This window comes from Malurus melanocephalus, unplaced genomic scaffold, assembly GCF_030028575.1.
Source record: "Malurus melanocephalus ecotype Western Australia unplaced genomic scaffold, MMel_1.1 scaffold_31, whole genome shotgun sequence".
Lineage (NCBI taxonomy): Eukaryota > Metazoa > Chordata > Aves > Passeriformes > Maluridae > Malurus > Malurus melanocephalus.
This window is the reverse complement of record NW_026623263.1, coordinates 3,250,345-3,260,880: the sequence shown is the minus strand read 5'-3', so window position 1 is coordinate 3,260,880 and position 10,536 is coordinate 3,250,345. Positions and strand designations below refer to the sequence as shown.

General features: G+C 37.4%; 2 protein-coding genes across 4 annotated transcripts in view; both read right to left on the bottom strand.

Moving 5' to 3' along the window:
* Positions 1–3,912, bottom strand: part of CMYA5 (cardiomyopathy associated 5) — a 46,186-nt gene extending 42,274 nt beyond the window's left edge. The window contains exon 1 of the mRNA XM_057363866.1: positions 3,347–3,912. Within this exon, the coding sequence (XP_057219849.1) occupies positions 3,347–3,513 (167 nt within the window). The 5' untranslated portion in view covers positions 3,514–3,912. The remainder of the gene's footprint in view (positions 1–3,346) is intronic.
* Positions 3,913–4,086: 174 nt separating this feature from the next.
* Positions 4,087–10,536, bottom strand: part of TENT2 (terminal nucleotidyltransferase 2) — a 46,526-nt gene continuing 40,076 nt past the window's right edge. For 2 of the 3 annotated variants that reach the window (XM_057363863.1, XM_057363864.1), the window contains exons 14-15: positions 10,246–10,325; positions 4,088–8,372 (exon numbers count right to left, since the gene is read on the bottom strand). In XM_057363863.1, the coding sequence (XP_057219846.1) occupies positions 8,298–8,372; positions 10,246–10,325 (155 nt within the window). In that variant the 3' untranslated portion in view covers positions 4,088–8,297. Of the gene's footprint in view, positions 8,373–10,245; positions 10,326–10,536 lie in introns of all 3 variants that reach the window. The other variant, XM_057363865.1, reaches the window with a different exon arrangement.

Genomic DNA, 10,536 nt, shown 5'->3' with positions numbered 1-10,536 from the left:
AACTTCCAGAACTTAAGGACTTTCTCCCCATTTTTCTCTTCAACTCCTGGTTATAGGTCACCAGTAAATGAGCAGATAAAATGAACCCTTATCTACTGCATGCAAACAAGCTGTCTGGAAACACTTAAATTGGCTGCAGAGCCATTTTTATGTAAACCCTGCACACAGACACATCTAGAGACCTTCCCACTGTAGGAGGAAATCAGCTGAGAATGGTCTGAAAGATGGAATGGTGTCAGAACAGTTCACCCATCATATAGTTGTTAGAGACACAGATATTCCAGTCAGTATCCAAACCAGTTAAAAGGTAAAAAATTTTACTATTGTAAAACTTATTTTTCACCATTATCTACACAAAAATTAAAACCTATTAACTTCATACTCATCCTTGYCTTCAAAGAAGAACACAGTACACACTTGCAAAATATTTTCCATGTTGAGGTGATTAATTGGATATATGGAGCTAGAAACAGAAGTCATCTGCCACAATCATCTATCCCAGACAATAAAATGCCCAAAGGCAAAAAAATACTGCATGGATCTTACACAGATCAGTGGAGTTTTTATGCTGAAAACGTTATGAGGCCTTTATCCCACCTATTTAATTGGTTCTGGTGCTGCATGTTATTCTTGTTACTTATATAAAGACAGTGCTGGGAAACCAACTGATTTAATCATTATATTAAAGGGTAATAAAGACATGAAATCCATGCTCTTTTGCCTTTTACATACATACATTGTAATTTTGTGACAAGTCATAAGTTCTGGTGCAGCTTTTGGGAATTTATTTGCTGCAGCAGCTGCAGCCTGTGGAGCAGGGTGGTTTGGTCAGAGCTCAGGAATTGGTGTCTCAGAGGAACACCAGGGCTCTCCTGCTCCTTTCACAGAGGCACTTCCTGACCTTGGGGCAGATATCTTGCTGCATGACTCTCATATAAAATAGGTATGAGGCTATTTAACGTGCTTCAAAGGTGGAAACAGGAGCCAGTGGGGACTTTCCCACTGACTTGCACAACCAGGTGCTGTTCAACTGCATTCAAAGGAGGAAAGCAGAAGCAACAGAGAACTTGGGGTTGTTAAAAATAAATTGATGACAGCAGGGTCCAGGACAGGCTGCCTTCAGCAAAGTTTGCATATTAGTTACACCTCCTCTAAGCTACATTTTCAAAGCCCATGCACACAAAAAACCAGTTCTGCAACGGGGGCTTGAAAACCTGTTTGTCAACAAATAATTAGCTCACAGCTTGAGTAAGTATGTCCCAGGGGCTCAACCTGTCCTTGTGAGGAGCTCTGCCCAGGCACTCACCACAGGGGGAGGCCTGAAGCTCAACAACCCTGCTGACATTTGCGACAACATCCAAGCAATTAAAGAGTCAGTTTTATTTAACTTTTCTAAKCTATTGCTGAGTGCTTGGTGCAGTCATCACATCACATTGGTTTTGTGCCAAACCCAAAATTTTACATCTCCTTTAACCTAATTAAACTAACCAATTCAAATATGCTCTGATTTTACATCTCCTTCAACCTAATTAAACTAACCAATTCAAATATGCTCTGTCACCACTTAGCATAGCTGTTAAAAACCTCTCTGGTGGACTCTGACCTGTTTGTTTGTTAGACAGTTAAGGATAGAGATAAAATCTGCTGTGTTTAATATAACTGGGAGCTAAAGGGAATGTTTACTGTGATTTAAATAAGTGTTGAGATGCAATGCCCAAGTTTGCATTGCGGAGGCTGCCAGCCAGAAGCAAGACCCAGCTGTGAGGAGCTGCTAACAGGCACCCATGGAGAAGTCATCCTCTCAGCATAAGTAGTAAACAACTGTGAAGCTATAGATTTCCCTCCCTTTTAGCAATTCCTACTTATGGTTTACAATTTGAGTTTTATTATTAGCCATTTAATTGCAGATTCCATTAAGAATTATCTAGTCAGTTGTGTTTTAGCTGTTGGCAGTGAGCAGCTTCACTCCATGGACTTGAGCAGTTTTTCTCACAGGGTTACAGACATATGCAAGCAGTATTTCTTGGCACACAACCCCTCTCTGCCAGTTTAGGACTGAGAAGCCAACACCCCATCCCTTGGGAATAAAGTAGGATTACACACCAGGGCGTCCCCCTACTGCGGAAAAGGTCTTAATTCCCCAYGCAGGAGGCTTTTCCCACAGTCTTAGGATATATTTTCCCATTTGGTTTATGTTCCTGCAGTACTTTGGGCGGTGTAGGCTGCACAAAGCCCCCCATCCATCTTCTGCCATCATTTTTCTCCCAGTGACCGTTAGCAATGTCAGAAAATACTTTGAGCTGTGATACACACAGAGTATTGGTAAATGCAGATGGCTTCACAGCACTGAGGTATTAGGAACTGTATGACAGACATTTCTTCAAAAATGGGTTTTTGGAGAGAAACCTTAAGCTAACAGCATTAACATCTTAGGTTCTTCCTACAGTCTACAAAGCTGTTGGGCTTTACTCAAAAAAGGAAGAACTCTTAAGACTTGGTACGTGCTAGGGGACTCTCAGGCCTCATGGTCTCTTYATGAAACCAACGGCCACTGGCACAGACAGTCTGTCAGCATGGGTCAGGTTGCAGACGCCTCCACATCCTGCACAGGACCATTGGACAGGGCACTGGGCCACTGCCTTGCTTCGTATATATCTGACAGTAGGAGAGCAATATAGGACAATAAACTGTTTCTGTGCAAGAGTTATTAAGATACTTATACTTTCAAAAATAATTAGAAAAAAAAATAAAAATCAAAGGCATTTGAATAGARTATTTTCCACTCCACCACAAAAATCAGCCATACAAATCATGACCAGCAACAGCATGCATGTACAAGTTTTTCCTTTTTTAGGAAAGGAGAAACTGAAAAGGGAGGGACAAGTGGGAAGGAATAAACGGCTGAAAAAAGGAACAAATTTTAATGTACCATTATAATCTTTGAGCATTTTCTCCCTGACAAGCAAATCTGCAGAGCATTTAAGATCCATATGTGACAGAGTCAGCCAGGGAGGGAGGAGTGGAAAGAGATGCCACTTGAGCTGGCACATCAGAGGATCTTTAAATAGAAAAGCTTTCAGGGAACTCGGGGTAGGCGCTTACCACACAAAACTTAATTACAGCCATACTTGTCTGAAAAAAATATTACAGCCCTCTACTCCCCCTTTTTTTTTTTTTTTTTTTTTTTTTTTTTTTTTTTTTTTTTTTTATCTGCAGCAATTGGGTAAGGGAAGGGGGAAAAGCCACACCAGCATAGGACTCTAATCCTGACGTCTCCTGGGAGTTGATGCTTTGGGGTGGACCTGCCAGCTCCCCCTGGGGCTGTGAGCCCCTGGGGAGATGGTACCTGTTAGTCAGCTCCTCCGCTTCCTCTGGGTCCACGGCCTCCTCCTCCTCCTCCTCCTCCTCCTCCTCTTCTTCCTCCTCCTCCTCTTCTTCCTCTTCTTCTTCATCTCCTATGAAGGACGAGGTCTCAGATGCCCTGTCGCACTCAGCGCTGCGGGAGCCCTCCATTCCCTTCCCAGCTCAGGCACTTGCCGGTGATGTTTACCCCCAACCCTGTCCTCCCCAGGGCTGCCTGAAGCAACTGTCATCCCCAGTAGCACTCACTTCTCCTGACTCAGGCCAGTCTTTAAATAGAAGGCAGCAAAGTTACAGCGCAGAGTCGCTGGTGTTCCGACCCTGGCTCCTAGCACCAACCCGGTGCCAGGACACGTGTCCAAGCCCCATGGCCATCTCTACAGCTGCTCGCCCCCTTCGCCTGCCTGCTGCTGCCAGAGCTGCTTTTACAGCAGGCAGGGCAGTCAGGCAGCAGCACAGAGGAAGGGGCCAGAGCAGACCTTCCCCAAGCCACCTCTAGCAAATCTGKGGGGGGATGGCACAGATGAAGCATGAGATTTTTCCTGTAGCCCCAAGAGAGGGTGYATTTAGCAAGTTCTGCCCTTAAGCATGCCCAGAGTGCCTCAAGCTTGAGCTGGGAAGGTCAAATACAATAACTAGTGGATAAGCCTCCAACAAACACATTTAATTATTAATATAGCACTGTAAGAGGTATCAGATGYACTGTGGTATTTAACCATGCACAAGGAATGTATTTACACCCCCAATTTGTCAATGTGTTAAATCACAGGACATTTAAAACTTCCTATTTGAGCAGACTTGAACCAATTTTAGTTTAAAGCAAAGACAAACTATACTAGTATGCAGAGTTTAGGTTAAGTCACATTTACCCTTTATTATTCTGCATTTTACACAAAATGCAATGCTTTTCACAGACAAAATGGAAATACTTCCAATCTGTACTCGTGAAATTATTGACTTTATTTTAAATAAAGTATTTTTAGAAGAGAAGGAAAAGCACTAAACCCCTGATTCTGAATTAAGAACTTGMAGGATATCTCAGCCATAAATGACTGTATACACAGTATAACTCTAATGCTCCTAGCTTTTTTTTCTTTGTTCATCAAATAAAGAGCTGGTTATAAATCAGTCAGCAAACTYCTCCTTGTGCTGTCACTATAGACACACCCAACCATGTATTTCTGACCACAGGCTACCTCTGCATGCTAAATTAAAAATCTCCTGACATTCCAAAAGAGTATGCACAGGTAAAGCAAATGTTTCTGCTCTCTCGACCTACCCAGTGACATACACAATTTACAAGGTGACAATGGATTTTTTTTGAAAAGTGTATTTGAAACACATATTAAGCTAAATTAGACTCTACATTTCATCATGAGCATAGACAGTGTACACAGTAAAATGAAATTTAGGGAAGAGTACTTCTTATTTTTACATATGGAAGGCAAGAGAATTACAAGTCTTCTAGAAATGTTTATATATGAAACACACATACRTCACACAAGTTTTGATTCAGTCTCCAGCACAGGAAAAGAAAGGCAAGTATTTTTWAACCAGAAACCCCTCAAATTATTTCCAGATCTAATGCTCTCCCATCTGTACTTCGCACAGGTGAATTTGACTATAAATGGACCAAAATCACACATTCTTTCAYGTTCTTCCTACAAGCATCATACTCAGTAAAACCAAGGGAAAGATTTATATCTGGAACACACAAGGATTACAAAGAACAAGGCAAACAAAAATAAACTACAAAATACAAGACAACCCATAGCAAGTAGCATACAATAAATCAAGAGTTGCATTYTCTGATGGACTGAAATTTAACATCAAATATACTATTAATTTAGTCCGGTAACCCAAGTTCAAGTAAAGCACTAGTTCCAAATAAACAATTGAGATTCACAAATGTATTCACAAACGCTAACCTCAGTTTTTTTACAGATCATCCCAAAYAACCATGTCACCATGTAATGTGAGTCTTAAAATAGATTTATATTGATTTCTTTGTAAGGGATTGTTAAAAAATAACGCCTTATACTGTCAAAAGTACAGGTATTTAAAGTTCATGTACACATTCACATTTCAGGACAAGTGAGAGCAAGAGCTAGAAGAGAAACTTTAAGTTTCACAGTGTATAGACTATGCCAGTTCTGCATTACTGTCACCAGATGGAAAGCTCTTGCCAACATTTGGTCCTACTGTGCACCTCTGAGCCTGTTAATTAAAAGCACTCCTGAAGGACTAAAGAGAGTTCTTAAAATCCTAGAGAAGACACTAGTGGTTTCTGATACATATAGTGAGAAAATGCCAAAAAGAGTAGTCAAGGATAATAAAAAAAAATTAACTAAAGCAGTTTATTTCAAGGCAGTACCAAATCCCAGAGAACAGAGCATCTAGCACACACACTGAAACCTTGGTCAATTGTGAAAAATACCTTTTACCAAACATCTCTCAAAAAAAACCGTGTTCTTGTTAGGGTGTATGCCAAAGGATAAGCAGGTAAAAGTTTTCATTTTGAAGCTGAGGGAAGGTGAAAGCTTCACCCTAACGCTAAATTTTATGATAGCCATTAGTGAATTTTTCACTCTGGTACTTGTCCAGAGTAGATAAAAACCCAGGTCATTAAACCTCTTAACAACTTCAGACTATGCAGAACTGAATCCAAAGTCAAAGTTCAGCTCCTACCCAATCTCCCCAAACCATTTCTTTTGTGGTACTATATCTAAAGTTTTCTAACAGAAGGTGCAGCCCACAATTCGACAAACATGCTATAAACAGGCTTCTTCCAAAACAATTGGGGAAAACTACCATCTATCATTTCTATTTCTGATTATAGATGTGGCTTCTCAGAAGGATATAAACTTCAGAAAACAACACTAAAAGATTCTTTTGAAACACACAGACTGTTGGGGTTACAGACCTTAATTTGTATTAAAAATACCACTGAATTGGAAGGGCGATTTTCACAGAGTTGCTCAGAGGTAACACAATTTCTTCARCTAACTTTTTAAGAACTTTTAGGAAGAAGTGGTTTTAAACATGAAGCATTAATTTAAGGTGTAAGAAATGTTGACATATTAGATGATGAAATGCAAACTCATAAGAAAGCTTTATGCCTTTCATGAAGTTTTGTTCCTCACATTCAGCTCACTTAAAATATATTTTTACTAACTTTAAACATATATTTCTATTCTAGGCTGTGAAAGTTTTAAATTTTCTACACAAAGACAGAGCCAGCACCTTTTTAAAGAAGATATAGCCAAAACCCTTTCTCCCCAGAATCTACCTAGTGCTTGTAGAGAATCTCCAAATCCAGACATCCTCCTGTCCTAAAGTTTTGTGCTTCAGTTTTACATAAAGTGAATCAAAGTTAATGATATCACTGACACCCAAGTCCACCATCCTATAGGAGAAGGGCAGTGAGAGTGAACATACACATGGAGGAAGAATATTTCAGTGCACTGCTAGAGTCATTAAAACTTAAAGACTGTTTAAATTGCCGAAGAAAAGTCAGTTGCAGAAACAAGTCAAAATTCTATGTAAACTAGACTATGATGAAGTGTGTAGGAAGTAATCTTATATCAGGCATACAGTTTGCAATACCTAGAACTTCTAAATAAATAGAACTTAAAAGTTTGCACAAGAAGTAATAATTGTTATTTTACAGTTATAAGGGTTTTCACAATATTGTTAGAGAGTGCAATAAATAAAAATTTTGCCTATTCATAGATGTACTGYAGAATAGCCATGATAAATCTTTATGAATTGCTACAAGGATTTTACCTCATGGGGTATTTCCCATTCTATTTAATTATAGGAAATATTTTAAATGTGCAATACAAAATAACAGAAATTGGAAAAATAACCCGTATCCTCCATACATAAACTTTATTTCACTGGATACCATATAAAATATTTAACTTAAAAAAATGGAAGTATGAATTTGACATCAGTGGTAAATACAGTGTTAAAAATTAATTGGTCTTCAATAACAAATATACGAGAGGCACAAATTGTGCTAGAGGAAGTCTAAGAGAAGGCTTGCAATTTTTTTGGAAGAGCTATAATTTTCATTATTACTTATTTGGATTCAATTTACAGTGCCTAATCAATTTACAAACATTTACACAAAATCAAATGAGAAGTCCAACTTATTTTAGCACTGATGTGAGGTGTTTTGATTTTGATTTGGTCTTTTTCTCCAGAGCAGACATCAATACTACCTCAAATACATAAAAGGAAGCACTAAAAATTTTCCTGCCTACTCTGAGTGAATGTGAAGCATTTATGTGCATTGAACTAAGCTTTTTTATTTCATTTTCTTCATAGTACAACTGTTGTTGAAAATTCCAGTTTAGATTACAGTTCCTGATATTCAGAATACTACCAACCATAATCTAGTTTCATTTTCATAAACAGTTGCTTATTATTCCAAATAAAAGTGAAATAAAACTAGAAAGTGTCAGGTTATGCACAAGTTCTTATTGCAATTAGGTGGATGTAAAGCACAGGCTCCCTGTTCATCAGGAACTTAGCAGTGCACAGTACCTTAAGGACGTAGTCACAATTTGCATACGATTTCTCTGAATGTCTATGTTTCATGGTTAAATCCACCTGAATTAATGGTTACATAGATCATGCAAGCAACAAGTCAGTATATCCCCATAATTTCTTTAGAATAGATGTATTCTTGTTGTTTGCTGTGTCTTCTAGAAGTCAACAATACAAGCATTTTCAGAAAACATATCTTTGAATGAACAACTGTATTAACAAATATCAATAATAAAATATGCCACATCTTTATAAACATTTCCTTAACAAAAGTTTACAGACAAAAACAGGTCATAGAAACCATGGGGTATGTGCCTCCTGATTTTGACACTGTTCTTTATTTCAGCAGGATCCAAAAAAAAAGGAAAAATTAAAGAAGCTGGTTATCTTTTCTGTTTGGCTGTTTTTACAGGTAATATACAGTTCAGGTCCTTCTTGTCTCGTAATGACCGCCAAGCCTGAGGAAAAAAAMCACAAGATTTTTACAAAAAGACTAYATAGTCTTTGCCATTAAAACTTAAAGACCATTAAAAGCAATAAGCATCACAGTTTTGCAAAATTAAGGTTGACATTTTTCCCCTTATTGAAAAGAGATTTTGCGGATTGAGGTTTTTTTGGTTCATTTGTTTWTGGATTTTTTTTAAGGGAAGCAAAATCCAAAAGGTATACAAAAYGCAATGAACTAATATGGAAGGCAAAGCCTTCCAAGAACAGACTGGATTTGTGGAGACAGAGATGTTAGTAATGTTTTAGCATTACACTGGTATTCTAAATGCAAAACAATTGTCTCAAATTCACACAAAGTTCCCAATAAATGATGTTACATACTGTCATTTCTAGAACTTAGATGTATCTCTAAAATAGGTTGTTTCAATGTTTTTCTATATTCTAATATGAATTTCAGGACATCTGTTAGGCCATGAGTTTGCAAAGAACTGCAGACCTTCCTGCACAGAAATCATTTAAACCCCAATTTGTAGTGAAAACCACAGGAAGAACAATTCTTTCAAGGACAAAGCAGATTCCTTAAGCTACTTAAAAAGTAGTGCAAGATATTAAAAATTACTTGCCCTTTTAGAGCAACTGTCATGCTTACAGTATCGCACAAAAAAAATCAGTTTTTTTCAGGGCTGTATCACTCTAGTATATAGCTTCCAGACAGCTAGGATCAAACATTGGCTTTTATATTTTTCAGAAAAGCACACAGGTTTGAAACCAATTTTGTTAACTGAAAACTCTAAAAAGAAAAGTTCACCCTGATTTCACAGTACAATGACAGCCCAAACTACTTTCTAAATGTGACTTAACCAGATTCAAAAAATCAACTATTTTTGGTACAATATGAGAACCATTCAGTATTTCATACATTAACATGGTTAAATAGAAGRACTAATGAACATTTCTGAACAGAATTACAAAAAAAATGTTAGCCTCTTCTACTTCTTCTACCTCTTCTAAGGTATCTCTTATAGCATTTACTCTATTACAAGTATCTGGCAGTGAATTACTTTTTGCGATGAAACCTTCAAGATACTCGAAAACTTGAATAACTGGAGAAAACAGGAACCTTCAAGGACAGCTTAATAGGAGAGTCTTAACTGGTTAAAGCTGGAAGCCAATTCTATGCACTAATCCCTAGTCAAAACTAAAGTAACAAATACAGATCTCAGAAAACTACAATTTCAGTTGCAAATCCAATGCAATGCCTAYGATAGGAGAAAAGCATAAAAGGAAGTTGGTAGCAAAGATTTTCAGAAAAAGGATGTTTAACCAAGGTCTAAATTCTTCCTTTTTTCAATGAGTCTTTTCCTCCACTCACTGGGACAGTGAAAGTTCCTGTTTGAACTACTCATGTTCTAAAGTTATGAGTGAGTTCTCCCAAAACAGAAATACCCATTTAAACAAGTTGTCAAAAATCAGCAAAACCCCATTATTTTGGTGGTGATATTTATTTAAAAAAGGTATCGTAAGAAGTATAAAACATTATCTATTACCAGTCAAATTCATGCAGGAAAAATAATGAATGAAGACAAAGTTGTAATTTCAAAGCTATTGACAATAATTAGAATTTTACACACACAAGAAAATCAAGGAGAAAAGGGTTGTTACCATTTCCAGTACCCATTTCAACATAAGCCTGAAGTTTAATGGCAGACATTAATGAATACTCTAATGAAATAATTTTCCACTTTTTTTAAAAAACATATATTTGTATTGCTTATAGTACAAAGCATAAAACATCAGAAACAGGCAGGTTTAATGACTAGCATTTGTAAAACTATCTTGAAAAACAGTGTAATGAGAAAAATTAAATGAGATGTACTTTTTTACCTGTGCAAATTCCCCTCTAATTATATCAAACTTCTGTTTCTCATGTACAGCTCTAGCAGTATTTGTCCTATCAAAGGGCTCTACAAGATCAAACACAAACATTAAAACGGTTAAAAAAACTAAYTTTTAAAAAAAGTTAGGCCGTCTCCACTTACCAAGTAGGGTCAAGCATATCATTCCTTCCCAAAAGTGTTTTAAGTAGTCAATTCCTCTGGCTCTCAAGCTTTTTTTCTACATAACATTTATTTAAAAAAAACCCAGACTAAAACCAATCTAAACCAACCAACCAAC